This window comes from Lontra canadensis, unplaced genomic scaffold (assembly GCF_010015895.1).
Source record: "Lontra canadensis isolate GAN:19392208 unplaced genomic scaffold, GSC_riverotter_1.0 scaffold4, whole genome shotgun sequence".
NCBI lineage: Eukaryota > Metazoa > Chordata > Mammalia > Carnivora > Mustelidae > Lontra > Lontra canadensis.
In genome coordinates, this window is record NW_022630998.1 from 52511603 (window position 1) to 52529374 (window position 17772).

Below are 17772 nucleotides of genomic sequence, written 5' to 3' on the forward strand. Positions count from 1 at the left end.
AGATGGAATCAAGAGCCACTTACCCCACTGACCCAGCCAGGTCCCCCAAATTTTTAAAGTTTTTTAGGCCTTATGCTAAAGTTTTTCACTTGCATAAAAATCTTCATTGCCAGGTAGTGACAAAGAATTTACATTAATGAGTTTCCAGAAATCGTAAGCAGTAAAAATTGGCAAGTAGGATCCAAATAAAGGAGTCTGTTTTCTAAATTTGGCAATTAAAGTCACTGGTGTCTTGTAGTAATTTCACCTGACCTTGGCCAAAAGGCCGAGAGGCGAGTCTCGTAGTAATTTCAACAAACTAAGATAACACATTACCATGGATCAAGATGGAAATGGCGGGTAAGGAACTAAAGGTGGTCTGTTCTCAACTAGTCCTGAGTCCCTGCTGTAAAAGGAAGGAGGGATTGAGGGTGATGACAACAAAATACCTGCCAAGACAAACTGACAGCAGCAGCTCCCATTTATTGAATGCTATGTGCCAGGCACTGTGCTAAAGGCTCTCTATACGTCACGTTAGCCTCACACTATGAGGAAGGAGCTATTACACTCCTTTTACAGCCAAAGAAACTGAGGCACAGTTAAGTAAGTTGCCCAAGATCATTTAACCGAGTGAGTAGGATTTATGGCCAGGATTTGTGCTCTTGCTCTTAACCACCTGATTATGTTTGTAGCTGAAAAAGGTGTGGATGAAAACTATAAGCCTATTATTAATGGCAAGATTGAGGAAGGTGGAGAAAAGAGTGAAGCAAGGCCCTGAAATTCGGAGCAAGGGCGGATGGGTCCATCTTCCAAAGAAGAAAGAATAAGGTAAAGGACAGAGGTACATGAGTTTCCAGATAAAGAAGACAGACCTAATGCTTTTCTCCCTTTCCTATGATGCACAAGTGACAACCTACGAAGCTGGGGGCAGAGCTGCTAAATATACTTAACACTTCCTGTCCATTATCTCTGGAAGTGGAGAGACCAGGGATTACATTTCAGCTGTGCCATTTACTATGTGAGGGGCTGTATTACTAAGTTAGGAGTGACTTCTTTGTGAGTGATAAAAATATTCTAAAATTAGATCATGAAACTCTGAATACAATAAAAACCACTGAATAATATAATTAGAAGGATGACTTAATAGCAGTTCTTCCAGAATGGTAATGTAAACTTGAGGTAAAAATGATCAGTGACACTGAATTGGACATTTAAAATGGTGGATTTTATGTTATGTAAGTTCTGTCACAATTAAAAAAAAAAAAGGGCAGTGATTAGTCAGAATTCAATTTCACTTCCTTTTCTAGCCCCTGGCCCACAACCATTAGTTTACTTTGTCTCTGCAGATTGGTCTATCCCGGACAGTTCTTATAAGTGGAATTATACAATAGGTTGCCTCTGTGTCTTTTTTTTTTTTTTTAACTTAGAACTTTACTGTGTTCAATTTCACCCACATTGTAGCAATAATCAGTATTTCACTCCTTTCTATAGCTGAATACTACATTACACTGATATACCAGAATTTATTCATCCACTAATGGACATTTGGGCACACATGCAATCATCAGATTCATCTGGTTATTGAACAGAACAGTATTATTCTCATTGAGGATGGAAAGCAACACCTTTCTCTGAATAGTGTTTCCATCTCTAGCTTTCTGGGATTCTACAAAGTGGTCCCCCATAGTTCATGTCCTGAATCTGATTTAATATTCCTATCTAGGTGGTTTTAATGAATTTGACTGAGGTCAGGATCACAAATATATTTTTCTGCAAATACTAAGAACAAGATCCCAGCTTGGGCTAAACCCCTTCTGGAGAGCAGAGACCGCTACTCATAATGCACCAAGTACAGCACCAGTGCTGATTCCCACTAGGGTCTCAGTCGTTATTCATCAGATGTATAAGTATCAAGTACTAATTTCTAAGTAATTTAGTACTACAATTTTGCCAGAAGTAAAACAGAAATGATACATGTTAATAAATGGTCACTCTATTATTATTAGCAGAAGTATTTCTAAGAACAAATCAACTGGCAAATCCCTAATGACACTGATGTCCCCTGACCTAGGGAAGGATACAACTATGCCAGCTGAAAGGCATTTTTAAAAAGCGTGTAAGTGGAAGGAGAGTGTCGGAATGCACTACAAGGTTAACAGTTTCAAGTGAGAGCACACATCATCAGGAGAACAACTGGGGTGAAGGAGTAGAAAAGCAAGTCTTTCATGTGTAGTGAAGACTATAATACTGTTGTTGTTCAGACAGAAATAAAATTTAATGGCCACTGAAAGCTTCCATGGATCTACTACATAGATCAGTAGACTGAAACCCTAGGCTTGAGCTTCTACAAATACTGTTTCGAATTGCTTTCCCAATTTAGTTTGACAGAAATAACTACATTCTTACCATTTTTTTCAGGGTGATAATAAAGGAAATAATAATTTGTATGAAGTCTTGAAAATTCCTCAACTGAGTCACAGTATAAGTTCTTCTCTTGTATTAGGCATCCCCTCAAACACATAGTATTCATCATTACAATGTTACTTTGTGCCAATTAATATTTGAAAAATACTTAAAACTACTACTTCTGAGGCTCATGACTTGAAGTGCCATATAAAGGAAATTTTTCATATAAATTAAATTTTCATATAAAAAGAAAATTAACAATCTAACTGCAAACAAATATGGTTTGAGTGAAGGGCATTTTAAACTTTGAGTGCAATCATTTTCTGCCCATCAAAGTAAAGACACAATGTACTATGGGCTAGAGCTTTGATTATAGTATTTTTCCAATTATATAAAGCATGTACAATAACAAGATGAGGAAAGAACAGCTATTCTGAAATGGAAGAACTAAGTAACAGCACAATAAAAAGGGGGAGGCACACAGTATGCTAGAAAAAGAAAATACTCTCCTAAGTAAATCAAGGTTCTCAGTTTTTTTTTTTGCTGTTTAATTATGCTCTTTTATTCCTAAGAGTTAATATATAGTCCATTCCAATTTTAGAAAGAAAAAGTATAGCTGATACAATGACACCCAGACCAGAAAAACATGAAGATTACACTGATGTTAGAGCAAACTTCAAGTTATAATTACAAATGGAATTCCTCAGATTTTAAAACTTTGATTCCTCACACAAGCTGTGATGTAGAAATAACTCTAAGGAATTGAAAGGGAGCAAAATGGATTTCAGGAACGCCAGTAGGCTCTGGAGAACTGCAAACCCTTATCAATTTTAGCAGTTTCTGATCTGTCTTCCTATACTGTGACAACTCTTCCTTTTAAGTACAAAGAACAGAAAAAACAGTCCACAAGGACAATTTTATAGGGCACCCTGTATGTACAGGTCTGTTGCCCCTTGATTTTTCTTCAAACAAACAAAAGGAACTACTCTCTGCTATGAACCACTATTATGTCATGTGTCTGACTTCTCAGAGAAGCAGATATTCTATAAATATGAGCTACTAACAGATCTTAAAAATTATTTCGGCATAGAATAGTCATTAGTTTCAGCCTTATGTTCCAAAAAGATGCCAGACTGAAGAGTGGTGGGGGCTGTATGACTGCATTTACACCTTCACACCACATAAGCTGTCGTGTATGGATCTCGGTTCCTGTGTGTGAAGCAGTGTTCACAAGCAAGGTCAAGTGCCATGCTTCCCTCTTCTGATATCCTCAGCTATTGCATCCCACTGTGAACTACTACAGACCTCCTTACCATTCCTACAAGAACAAACTGTCAGTGGATGGAGATGGTACAATCTAGGTCAGGATTTAAGAAGTCTCTAGGTGATCCAAAATTCAAGGATAAGGCATTATGGTGTTTAGATGAACTTATTAACTACTATGTGACTTGTAATCAGAGGCTGGGGTTTAAATCATAGTGTCATCATATACCACACCTCTATGATCTTGGGCAAATTATTTACTTTTTAAAAAACTCAGCTTACTTGTGCCAAGTAAAGTGTCTACCCTGAGTTGCCATTTTGGTGATTAGATCTAAATTATATAAAGTGCTTATTATTAGCACAATGCCTGGCACACGATAGTCACTTTAATAAATGATGATGGTCTCAGTAAGAGAATACTCAGAAAAAGATGTAGAACCACATTACTAAATGATCATTTAATGGAGGATTAGAAATAAATTTCAGATACCATAATAAAAAATATATATATTACTAAAAACTTTAATATTTTAAACCTTAAAACCCATGAAGTTCAGCAGAGTAAAGGCTCAAAGTAGAAAATTTTAATATTCTGTTGCAGAGATGTTTGACCTATGCATCATAAAAATCTATGATTCATAAACTCAGTAAATGATCAGTCTTTAATAATACCAGTTAAAAAGTATATATATCGAGTGTCAAAAATACAATTTTCCTTAAAACAGAGCTACAAACAATAGCATTTTAAATATTCTTATAATCTCTTATCTCTCTGAAGTCCAAGCTCATTTACTTTCATTTTTTAAAAAAAGTTCAATGTAAATACCTAATTTGATAAATATCATTATCATAATTCTCTATATAAGCCAATCTTTTTGAAATGAGTAAAACATTTCTAAAATGGTCTCCCTTAGATACTTTTTTTCACTTCTTATAAATATTATTTCTTACATTCCCTCTGCCTTTATTTTTTCTTCTTAAAATTTCTGTTCAGTTGAATAACAATTATTCTTCAGTCTTTTAATGACTTTATTTAAAAAGACTGCTCATTAATCTGATTCATGCTGAAGTACAGCATCTCACTGAGGTCAAGTCTACTATTAGAAATTCAATGATGGATAGCATTTTCAGCTCTGCTTTCAGTGGAATTAATATAATAAGCCTTTAGATTACTGCCAAGAGATTTAAAAAAAAATTTCACACGGACTTGACTTACTAGATCATCTGTGATGTCATTACCATTCCATTTACTACCCAAAATTAAAAATAATGTATTATTCTTATTTAGTTAAAGAAATGCCATCCTGAGTATATTTCTTCTATCAGAAAGGAATTACGGGGGCGCCTGGGTGGGTCAATCATTAAGCATCTGCCTTAGGCTCAGGTCATGATCTCAGGGTCCTGTGATCGGGCCCTACATCGGGCTCCCTACTCAGCAGAAGGCCTACTTCTCCCTCTCCCACTTTCCCTGCTTGTGTTCCTGCTCTTTCTCTCTCTGTCAAATAAATAAATAAATAAAATCTTGAAAGAAAAAAAGAAAGAAAGAAAGAAAGGAAGGAATGTATCTATACAGAATTTAAACATACCTTCAAAGACATCTGTCATTTTGCAGATATGGGCAAATGTAGCTCCAGTTGCCCAGGTATACACTACATCCATTAAGTGAGGTTTGAATGAGCTTAGGTAAGTTTCCTCATCAATTTCCAGTTTGGCTTCTGCTGAAACTTTTGCAATCCTTTTAGCACATTCCTTTGAAGATAAAAGATTTACTTAAAATTTCTTCCTTACTTAAACTACTTGCGTACTTTTTTTCTTTAGGTTTCCAGAGCCAGAATTCCACAAGACCCCTTTTTCTTCCTAGATTCTTACGCCCACAGTTTGGATACGCTGTACTTCTAAGTAGTTACAGTGCCTTTTCCACTGCTAAGTGACCCAACTGTAATGTTTCCCCATTACATGGAATTAAGAAAAATTTATCAAGAGCGTGATTTTCACCCAGTTAAAACTTTTTTTTTTTTAAAGAAACTCTTCATTAAAGTCATTCAAAAGTAGCATTTAACTAATCTCTAAGTCTTTCATTAACAGCAACCAAAAACACCCTCAAAGACATCAATAACAGATTGAAAAAGATACAAATCCCTGTGGAAAAGTAATGCTTTTCCTCAATAATGCTTTAAACAATAGAAATCTTAAGCTCCCCCTTCCCCGCCACACTGAGATATTGAGATTCATTCTATTCTCCTTGGTAATATAAAAGGTCAAAACTGCCTAGTTCGATACAAACTTCCCTGGTTCTAGAAGTTTAACATTCTTAGTAATAAGGAATATTAAATGTTCCACTGAAGAGGCTCTTTTTATGATTCATTTCCCTCTCTTTCAGTGTCATATAGTTCATATTTCCCTCTCTGTCCAGTGTTAAAGGTAGATAAAATCAGTTCATCCTAAGAAAATCATAGAACATACAAATTCATTACTATAAGCTACTGGGGCTTTAAGGACCCAGGATAATTAATTTCCTAGGAGAAAACGTGTTTTAAAATTTTGTTGTAAACTACAATGGAAGAACATACAAAAACTTAAGCAAACTAATCCTAGTCCATTAAGATGTCATTCTTAATACCAAGGAAAACAATGCAGGACTGAGTTGTTATTGCCGATCTACACTACAGTGTTAAATCTACACTCACAATAACTCAATATAATTTATTACACTGGTGGGGGAGAATATTTAATTATTAAAGTAAAAATCACAAATGATGTTACCAACATAGCATTAAATGACAAGACTAACACCAAGTAACATAATTAACTTTGAAGAAGTAATCTCTGTGGAATGATAAATACTAGGATTAGACTGTCAAAAATGCTCATTTTACATATATTATTTATAAAGCATGCAGTTCAACATACTCATACCTGCATCTGACGAAGTGGTCCTGCTAATTGCTCCGTTAATTTGGGCATCTCACTAGACTATGAAAGAAAAGGATGTAAAAACCAAAGTTTAAAATGTTTTCTATTGTAACAAAAAAAAAAGTTTTCATATTATCTATCAATATCAAATAATAAGACCTTAGTTATTAGCATTTAGAGTTTCTGATGACCTTAGCTGATGTAAGCAAAATTACCACTCCTTTCATCCTAAATTATATTATTATTATACTTCAGAGGAAAATATTATACTGCTAAATTTACAATTTATGAGCTATTTTCTTTGACCACAAATGGAATGGAGTAAGAGCAAATATTATAAACACCCAAAGTAGTTTAGTTACATCAAAACTATTATAAACTATTTTATCACAGTTGGATTTTGAAACAGTTTTGGCTCCTAGGCAACTCTAATTCTGTGGAAACCAAAAATTTGGGATAAAGAACATTAAAAGTCATGTTCTCAATTTTTATTTTACCCAGGTATTACTAACTAGGCAAATGAACTTGGACAAGTGGCTTGGATTCTGCGTGTTGGCTTCCTACCCTGTCAAAGAGAAAGAAAAGGTGAGATCCTCAAAACCCTATTCTGTTGTGATTAGAATAAAGACGGTTATTTGTGAACAAAGGCTGACAAAAGTAGCCTTACACAAAAACAAAATTATTACAAAAATATTATGTATGTGTGTGAGAGACAGGATTTAAAAAGGTAAATTCTCTTAAAAAGCTATTACAGGTTAGTTGCAACAGTTACACCTTTATTTTAAGCATCAGTATTTATACAGGACTGGTTTTGCTATGCATGTTTTATGTTTATTATGTAATAATGACCTAGGCTCTGTATTATTCCTGTCCAATTTAAAAAAAAGAAGAAAAACCATGATGAATGATGAAAAAACAAAATGGTCACCATGAACTCAACAACTCAGTTTATGAACTCAAGACTACTTAACATCTTTGATATTCAGTAATCCATGGTCAACAGTTACTGACCACTTCCTCTCTGGTCAATGTAAGTAGAAAACACTGGTCCTGACAAAAATAACTTAAATGTTTTTTCATCAATGCTCTCTCACCAGGTGTATATACAATTTGTTTCTTCATCTCTCCTTTTAAGTCTCAATTCAAATTTCACTCCCTTGGTGAGTGAGGCCTTTACTAATCACTTACTTAAAATAGTAACCCTATCCCAGTATTTCCAATCTGCCTCCTCTGCTTCACTTTCCTCCAAAACCCTCATCACCATTTGACATAATCTGTGCATACTTTACTTCTTTATTGTTTACCTTCATCTACTAGCATATGATTATCAGGAAAGCAAAAATTCCTGCTATATCTCTAGTGCCTAGATCTGGGCAGTACACACAGTAGATTTTTAATAATATTGGTAGTTACATGATATTTATATTCTAAAGATCGTATTTAATCTTTAAATTACTTTTAATGATATAAAAAATGCAGGGACACAGTTTTAGAAAGAACTCATTTTGAAAAAGAAGTTAGTATATTAAGCAGACTTCTTCATATTTATAACAATTACTTTACTCTTAAGTTTAACCTTTCCATGTGGCTAGAAAACATTCTTCTAAAAGTATCAACAAAATTGCATGTGACTTGTAGTGTAATTTTCCATCTTGATGTTGAAAGGCACCACCACAAGAACTGATGACACTACATATAACACAGTGTGGTTTCACTGAACAAATCTTAATTAACCACATATAGCAACATCTTCCCCACAAATTTCAGAATAATGGTTTGGTTAAGTCCAACCCCTTTGAGGAAGTACATACTTGGTCTCTCAGAAAACAGGACTTTTATTTTTATTATTATTTTTTAAGATTTTATTTATTTGACAGAGATCACAAGTAGGCAGAGAGGCAGATGAGAGGGAGAGCAGAGGAAGCAGGCTCCACGCAGAGCAGAGAGCCCGATGTAGGGCTTGATCCCAGGACCCCAGGATCATGACCTGAGCCAAAGGCAGAGGCTTTAACCCACTGAGCCATCCAGGTGCCCCAAAACAGGACTTTTATACTGCTACATTAAAAACAAAACAGAATAACAAATCCAAGAAATTAGCTATAAAACAAAGTCTGACATAGGCAGAAGATCACCAATCTCCAAATCATCTTCAAACTTAGGTCTTTTCAAACAGAATCTGATAGATATTCTTAAAAATTACTCCAGAAATTAATGTAATAAATTTTGAACCTGAGAAAAACAACAGCCAAACATAATACTTTGTGAAGTAATGAATTCCTCATATGCAAATTACTTCACAGGTGCAGAGTTGGCATTCTCAGAGGAGTGTCAATTGTTTTGGGATTATTGTCCTCTTTCTTATCATTGCCACTCTAGCAACGAATTCTAATCAGTAATCAGGGAGTGGAGAGAAAAGGTCCTACTTATTTCAACAAGTAATGTATTCAACCTGCTTCATAAATAAGGAAATAGTTAACAAACAGATCAATGGCAGAACTGAAAAAAGTTTGTCTTACATACAATTCATATGAAAGTTTAAATTAAGTGTATGTGGTAAAAGATATAAAAATTTAGAAATTAGTATTAAATTATTTTTAGAGGGCAAATGTCTTCTTATTTTGTCTACTTCATCCACAATGAATAAAGTTCGAAATGTAAAACATGCATTTTACTTTTTAAACAAATCATACTGGTTTTTGGAATAAAGTAAAAGATTAGTGTTTTTGTGGTGGGCCACCAAGCACTTCATTTTTTGATTTTTTTTTTTTTTAAGATTTTATTTATTTATTTGACAGAGAGAGAGATCACAAATAGGCAGAGAGGCAGGCAGAGAGAAAGGGGGGCAAGCAGGCTCCCCACTGAGCAGAGAGCCTGATGCAGGGCTTGATCCCAGGACTCTTGAGATCATGACCTGAGCTGAAGGCAGAGGCTTAACCCACTGAGCCACCCAGGTGCCCCCATTTTCTGATTTTTAAGAGTTGTTGAAAATGAACTAACTACTCAATGAAAAAATTACTGTGAAACCACTCAATGAAAAAACTACTGCAAAACCAGCAATGAGAATCCATAGCCACTACCCTCAAACCTTACCTATGACAACTGAGACTTCAGCCACTCAGAAAATCAGTTGCTTCATAGTTATTCTCCATTACTGGGAGGAGAGATATTAATTTAACCTCACTACCCCCTTTTATTTTCACTCTTTTGCCTAATTTTATTTTCATTCTTTCATCCTCTTCTTTCTAGGACTATCTGACCAGACCAGATCTTCAAACAATGCACTGGGTTACAGAAAAATTAAAGGCTTGGAATATGATTAACGACTATCCACAAATAAAATCTTATTTCACTCTCCTTTCTGATAATATGTATTTAATTATTTAATATTCTCTTAGATATTTGTGTTAAAATAGTGATTTCTAACATTAGCCATAATATGTAAATATGAAACACTTTTATAATTTAAAATATCCATAATAAGACTTACGTTACAGGATGTGTGAATTAATAAATAAGGTATGTTAAATCTATTAACTCACATTCTCTTGAAACACAAAGCAGCTAAGTAGTGCCGTTGCCTGTTCTGCAGACAGGTCATTGAAAAGGCCATTAAACATCATCTCAGTTAGAAGGAGCTCATCAGCACTAGATCACCACAAAAAAAAAAAAGAATAATTTTCAAATGTCATAATATAAAAATACAAAATGTATACATATGTGCTTAAAATATAGAAAATTTTTAAATAAAATCTATTACTTGACCATAAGGAGGGATCAATGAGGAGAGACAAAGATTTATTTAAGAAAAAGGCAGGTCTTTATATTTTCCAATGTATCAATAATAAATGTAAAATGGTTATTTCATGTAAAAATCCCATTCTAGGAAATACCAAAATGCAAATATTTACTGAAATAAGGAACTCCTTCTTAACTCTCAGTATTCCAGGAAAGAGAGTCACCACCATTTTTCCTCTGGGTCCAAGGATCCTACAGTTGTTTAATACTTTATAACACAAACGGATAATGAAAAACAACTTCATTAGAAATCTTAAGAATTTTTATGTAACTACAGGAGAGACACACTGCATTTCCATCACTGAGAATGTACATTACCAAGATGGCCAATGGTCTTTAAATGCAACTTTAAATGCAATACTGCTCATCAACTGTCATCTGTGAATCTGGACAATACCCATGTAGTAAATACAATTCCAAATTTCAAATACATCTCCAATAGGTACTAGCTTATTATTACTTCCATTTTTCTCCTGCACTTAACATCATCCCAGCATACTGGCTGCAGATTTTAAATACATCTCTTTTAAAGACTCGAGCTAATCATTATTTTTGGTTCCTCTTTTGAATCACCAAAATACACTATTTTAAAAAACTTTCACAAGTTGTAATTTTGTGGAAAAGGAAGGACATCCTCTTTGCTCTATAACTGTACAACATTTCCAAATTCAGGAGTATATTATAAAGATTAGAATGATTAATCCAACAGATTTTTTTTTAAATCTCTCCATCTATTTCTTAACAACTTCCTTGAATTTAAAACTGTCTTTTAAAAACTATCAAGGACAACTTAGCAAACAAATCATAAAAGACTATTATCACAAGTCCTTTTAGTAAAATGGAATCTTAGCACATAACATTACATAACTCCTGCTTTCTGAACAGAAAGGAAAGTAAAATAATCTTAAAATTTCCTTTTTGTCTTTAGAGATACATTATTCACTCACTGATTCTTCACAGTTTGAGAATTTACCTTATAGTCTAAGATTCTGCTGTATGATTAATTTCACCATCATCACTGTTATCTTCTGATCTGTGTAATAATTGCAAAATATCTTTACTGTTTTCTCTCTGCCATCATGGATGGAAAACAAAAAAATTTGAATGCTCAACTGTGCTCAATGGAAGCTACAAAAGACTACAAAAATAGTGTTTCTAAAATTCTGTAATCAAGGTTCCCACAATGTACCTTACATTTATAAAAGAGTTTAATAGACCCATTTGATAATTTCGAGGATGTTACCTCTATTTAAAAAAGCTAACTTTTATTTTTTGACTTCTAAAAAAAGAATAAAGTCACAAGCTATCAATCTTTAAGAGTAAAAAACTCAATTTGGGTTCCTGGTGGTAAAATGAGAGTTAAGTCAAAGAGGACAACACAAATAATGCCAGAGTACTTCAAGAACTACATATCACTACATACACGCCACTAAGGTGGGAAGCAGAGAAGAAACAATAGTAATCGCAGGAGAGTGATCTAACAGGTTATACAGGCAATTATGAAAAAAAGTTGAGGAGCTTAAAATAAGATTAGAGAAATTCACAGAAGTTTCAGAAGATGTAGGAAAAAATATGTAGGAATTGGATTTGGGGTAGGAGTGAGGAAAGGTCATTGCTGAGAGAAAAATATGTGTGGGATGTAGCTAGAGAGGAAAGGGCAGTAACACATTAAATTATGGCATTTATTCTAAAAGCAATAGGGAAAAACAGAGACTTTCACCAAAACAACGAAATTACAGGATCTGCGCTTTGAAAAGAATACTGGGAAAGCAGTAAAAAGAACTCTATCTTGAGTCTTCATAATCTCTATAATCAAAAATGAGGGTTTCTGCAGTACTCTAAGCAAGAAATAATGAAGGCACATTAGTCAGTGGGAAGATTAAAAAGGGCAGAGACAGAGGAAACAGGAAGACGGTAAGAGAGAGAGAAAGGAGAGGAGTCTAGGATATTTTTGCTGTTGGTGGCTGGGTCTTATTCAGCAGAGGGAGAAGCAAATACTGGGGGAAAGTTAACATTCTTTCATTCATGTGATACTGTTTTCTCTCTCTCAATCTCTCTCTAGTCTTAGAATAAAATCAATACTATTCTCCCAAGACTAAACCCAGCTGCAGATACCCAAGAGAAATTTTCTGTTAATTGTTAAATAGTATATAATACCACAAAGAAGTAATTCCAATAACAGTAATTCTAAGCATATGAATTAGTAAACCAGTGCTGTGGCCTAGCTTTAGACCCGGGTAAATTATAATTAAAATACAGGCAATATATTGGTAATATAGGTAAAAATATAGGCACCTTGTGGTGCCTATAATTCTTTAATTACAAAGTAGGAAAGCAGGTTTAAGGAAAACAGGAAGCTGACATGCCAAATCTAACTTGAACAAATGATATATTTGGCAATATATTGGTAATATAGGTAAAAATAGAGGCACCTTGTGGTGCCTATAGTTCTTTAATTACAAAGTAGGAAAGCAGGTTTAAGGAAAACAGGAAGCTGACATGCCAAATCTAACTTGAACAAGTGATATATTTGGCTCACACACTGACTAAAAAAAATTATTCTCGATTAGTTTGTGAACAATTAAAAACCAAGGGATTTCACCTAAAATTCTGGATTTTTGGCTTTTCTAAAGATCTGTTATCACATTGCTCTGTAATAATTGGGGCTGAGTAGTTGCTGCCCCCTTTTGGTGACAAAGAATTGTTCTAGCTTACCATACAATCTCCTCCTGGCCCCTAGGGACATAAGTTCTTAACATATGAACTAAACTATCAATAAGAATAATATGAGTAAGTCTTTCTCAAAAACGTCTGAAACCATATACAAGCCTATAATTCTCCAGGCCCATCCACTAGGGCCATGGTGAAAACCTAAGAAACTGTTTCAAAAACATCTTTTATGAACTCAGTAAGAATAATGGTTATAACTATGGACAAAACAACAGTATCTTCAGGTTAATGGAAATCACATAAAATCCTGAGCCAGAACCATTCAATATGCCCTTCCTGAACTTTAGGCCCACAGAAACCAGCAGAAATAATGAAATAACTGCTGTGGTTTCAAGTCATTTAGTTTTAAGGTCATTTGTACTATGTCAAAAGATCACCAAAATAGACAATATCTTATATCCAGTTTTATGCCGTGGCCTATAATATGCTATGCTCTAATTCCATGTTTCTTAGCCCAAAACTTTAATAACGTCTCCTATACAACAGGATAATGGTTATTAGACTAAATTTAAAGTGGGAAAATGTTCAAAATTGTAAAAAATAATTAAGTATACAAAACTGTGTATAAACTAATATCATGAATATGTAAAAATACACAATGCATTAAAATAAAGAAAAAAGAAAATACATCCGAATGCTAATAGCATTTGTATTAAATAGTGGGATGGAAGAGATTCTTTTAATGCTCTTTTCCTAACTGTATCATCAAAAACTGCATTTACTATAGAAGGCACTTTACTAACTTAAAATTTATTTTTTAAGGTTTTATTTACTTAGAGAAAGAGAGAGAGAGCGCGCGCGTGAGCGCGCGCGCACAAGCAGGGGGGGCGGCACACAGAGGGAGAGAGAGAAGCAGGCTCCCTGGGGAGCCCAATGGGGCTCGATCAAGGACCCTGAGATCATGACCTGAGCCAAAGGCAGACGGTTAACCAACTGAGCCACGCAGGCACCCCCAAGACTTTTTATTTTTAAGACAGCTCTTTTTTTCTGAAAGATTTATAGTCCTTGTATAAAAATATCATCCAATTTTAAAATCAGTTTTCTAGAACAACCAGTTTTTACCTGCTTATCTCACAAGCCACTCGTCCTTTCATCTCTATGACATCAGAAGAAGTAGCAAATCCCAGCCTCCTTAAAACACGTTTGCGACATTTGAGCTCATCCATTTGTAGGACAGTTCTTGCTTTCTTTAGTTCTCGCTTTGCAGATTTAATATCTATTGCAATCTAAGGCACATAAAAGTATAAAGTTAGTTCAATAAAGTAAACAAAGTAAAATGAGATTTATTCATTTTAAAATATAAAAATAGGGGCGTGGGTGGCTCAGTGGGTTAAAGCCTCTGCCTTCGGCTCAGGTCGTGATCCCAGGTTCCTGGGATCCAGCCCCAAATAGGCTCTCTGCTCAGCAGGGAGCCTGCTTCCTCCTCTCTCTGCCTGCCTGCCTCTGCCTACTTGTGATCTCTGTCAAATAAATAAAAAATCTTTTTTAAAAATGTTAAAATATAAAATATTAAAATAATTGAAAATTATAAAAAATGTATTTTTGAAGATTTGAGACAAAATGCACGCACAAGTGGGGGGAGGGGCAAACAGAGAAACTCAAATAGATTCCACACGGAGTATGGAACCAATGCAGAGTTTGATCCCACCACCCCAAGACCATGACCCAAGCCAAAATCAAGAGACAGGTGTTCTGGGGCACCTGAGTGGCTGAGTCCTTAAGCGTCTGCCTTTGGCTCAAGCCATGGTCCCAGGGTCCTGGGATGGTGCCCCGTATCAGGCTTCCTGCTTGTTGGGAAGCCTGCTTCTCCCTCTCTCAATTCCCCTGCTTGTGTTTCCTCTCTCGCTATGTCTCTATCAAATAAATAAATAAAATCTTAAAAAAAAAAAAAAGAGACAGGCATTCAACCAACTGAGCCACCCAGGCACCCTAGAAAATATTTTATAAGGATACCTGGAGCTTCTTAACTTTTGTAGGATATTACACAAGAGGAATGATATATGTATCTGTAGTAATTAAACACCAGTAAAAATGTTATATATATGGAAATATAAAACATCCATGTGAAAAATATAAGGCAAAGCAGGGAGGAAATTTAGGAGTTGTTAAAAGTTTAAGAACTTGGGGAATACAGCATGGTTTTCTTGCTTAAATGAGGAGCAAGAAGAAAGATCTAGAAGAAGGAGTGAGTTGGATAGCCATCAGCTAGATAAGGTAACCTGATAGAGGTTGAGAAAGTCAGTGGTAAATTAGGATAGGCTCTCCCAGACAAGATATGACAAGTAATCATGCTTCCAAACAGCATCAGCTCCAGCTTTTCATCCTTTGGAAATCAGGGGGTAGCTTAGAGAACAGGAAAGATGAGGGTATATGAGTCTTATTTCTTTTTATTTTTTTTTAATAAACATATATTTTTTCCCCAGGGGTACAGGTCTGTGAATCGCCAGGTTTACACACTTCACCGCACTCATCATAGCACATACACTCCCCAATGTCCGTAATAACCCCACCCCCCCTCCCAACCCCCCTCCCCACAGCAACCCTGTTTGTTTTGTGAGATTAAGAGTCACTTATGGTTTATCTCCCTCCCAATCCCATCTTGCTTCATTTACTCTTCTCCTACCCCCTTAACCCCCCATGTTGCATCGCCTCTCCCTCATATCAGGGAGATCATATGATAGTTGTCTTTCTCCGATTGACTTATTTCGCTAAGCATGATACCCTCTAGTTCCATCCACGTCGTCGCAAATGGCAAGATTTCATTTCTTTTGATGGCTGCATAGTATTCCATTGTGTATATATACCACATCTTCTTTATCCATTCATCTGTTGATGCACATCTAGGTTCTTTCCATAGTTTGGCTATTGTAGACATTGCTGCTATAAACATTCGGGTGCATGTGCCCCTTCGGATCACTACGTTTGTATCTTTAGGGTAACTACCCAGCAGTGCAATTGCTGGGTCATAGGGTAGTTCTATTTTCAACATTTTGAGGAACCTCCATGCTGTTTTCCAGGGTGGTTGCACCAGCTTGCATTCCCACCAACAGTGTAGGAGGGTTCCCCTTTCTCCGCATCCTCGCCAGCATCTGTCTTTTCCGGACTTGTTAATTTTAGCCATTCTGACTGGTGTGAGGTGGTATCTCATTGTGGTTTTGATTTGTATTTCCCTGATGCCGAGTGATGTGGAGCACTTTTTCTTGTGTCTGTTGGCCATCTGGATGTCTTGTTTGCAGAAATGTCTGTTCATGTCTTCTGCCCATTTCTTGATTGGATTATTTGTTCTCTGGGTGTTGAGTTTGCTAAGTTCTTTATAGATTCTGGACACTAGCCCTTTATCTGATATGTCGTTTGCAAATATCTTCTCCCATTCTGTCAGTTGTCTTTTGGTTTTGTTCACTGTTTCCTTTGCTGTGCAAAACCTTTTGATCTTGATAAAATCCCAATAGTTCATTTTTGCCCTTGCTTCCCTTGCCTTTGGCGATGTTCCTAGGAAGATGTTGCAGCGGCTGAGGTCGAAGAGGTTGCTGCCTGTGTTCTCCTCAAGGATTTTGATGGATTCCTTTCTCACATTGAGGTCCTTCATCCATTTTGAGTCTATTTTCGTGTGTGGTGTAAGGAAATGATCCAATTTCATTTTTCTGCATGTGGCTGTCCAATTTTCCCAACACCATTTATTGAAGAGGCTGTCTTTTTTCCATTGGACATTCTTTCCTGCTTTGTCGAAGATTAGTTGACCATAGAGTTGAGGGTCTATTTCTGGGCTCTCTATTCTGTTCCATTGATCTATGTGTCTGTTTTTGTGCCAGTACCATGCTGTCTTGATGATGACAGCTTTGTAGTAGAGCTTGAAGTCCGGCATTGTGACGCCACCAACTTTGGCTTTCTTTTTCAATATTCCTTGGCTATTCGCGGTCTTTTCTGGTTCCATATAAATTTTAGGATTATTTGTTCCATTTCTTTGAAAAAAATGGATGGTACTTTGATAGGAATTGCATTAAATGTGTAGATTGCTTTAGGTAGCATAGACATTTTCACAATATTTATTCTTCCAATCCAGGAGCATGGAACATTTTTCCATTTCTTTGTGTCTTCCTCAATTTCTTTCATGAGTACTTTATAGTTTTCTGTGTATAGATTCTTAGTCTCTTTGGTTAGGTTTATTCCTAGGTATCTTAAAGTTTTGGGTGCAATTGTAAATGGGATTGACTCCTTAATTTCTCTTTCTTCTGTCTTGTTGTTGGTGTAGAGAAATGCAAGTGATTTCTGTGCATTGATTTTATATCCTGACACTTTACTGAATTCCTGTACCAGTTCTAGCAGTTTAGGAGTGGAGTCTTTTGGGTTTTCCACATATAGTATCATATCATCTGTGAAGAGTGATAGTTTGACTTCTTCTTTGCCGATTTGGATGCCTTTAATTTCTTTTTGTTGTCTGATTGCTGAGGCTAGGACTTCTAGTACTATGTTGAATAGCAGTGGTGATAACGGACATCCCTGCCGTGTTCCTGACCTTAGCGGAAATGCTTTCAGTTTTTCTCCATTGAGAATGATATTTGCGATGGGTTTTCATAGATGGCTTTTGATAATATTGAGGTATGTGCCCTCTATCCCTACACTTTGAAGAGTTTTGATCAGGAAGGGATGTTGTACTTTGTCAAATGCTTTTTCAGCATCTATGGAGAG

General features: G+C 35.6%; 1 protein-coding gene across 2 annotated transcripts in view; it reads right to left on the bottom strand.

The window, feature by feature from the left end:
• Window positions 1-17772, bottom strand: part of MTREX (Mtr4 exosome RNA helicase) — a 111146-nt gene that overhangs the window by 4315 nt on the left and 89059 nt on the right. The window contains exons 22-26 of one of the 2 annotated variants that reach the window (XR_004381753.1): window positions 14149-14312; window positions 10101-10206; window positions 6565-6621; window positions 5235-5397; window positions 2386-2489 (exon numbers count right to left, since the gene is read on the bottom strand). Coding sequence is in view for 1 of the 2 variants with exons in the window: in XM_032850489.1 (XP_032706380.1) it covers window positions 5235-5397; window positions 6565-6621; window positions 10101-10206; window positions 14149-14312 (490 nt within the window). In the remaining variant the exon portion in view is untranslated. The remainder of the gene's footprint in view (window positions 1-2385; window positions 2490-5234; window positions 5398-6564; window positions 6622-10100; window positions 10207-14148; window positions 14313-17772) is intronic. The other variant, XM_032850489.1, reaches the window with a different exon arrangement.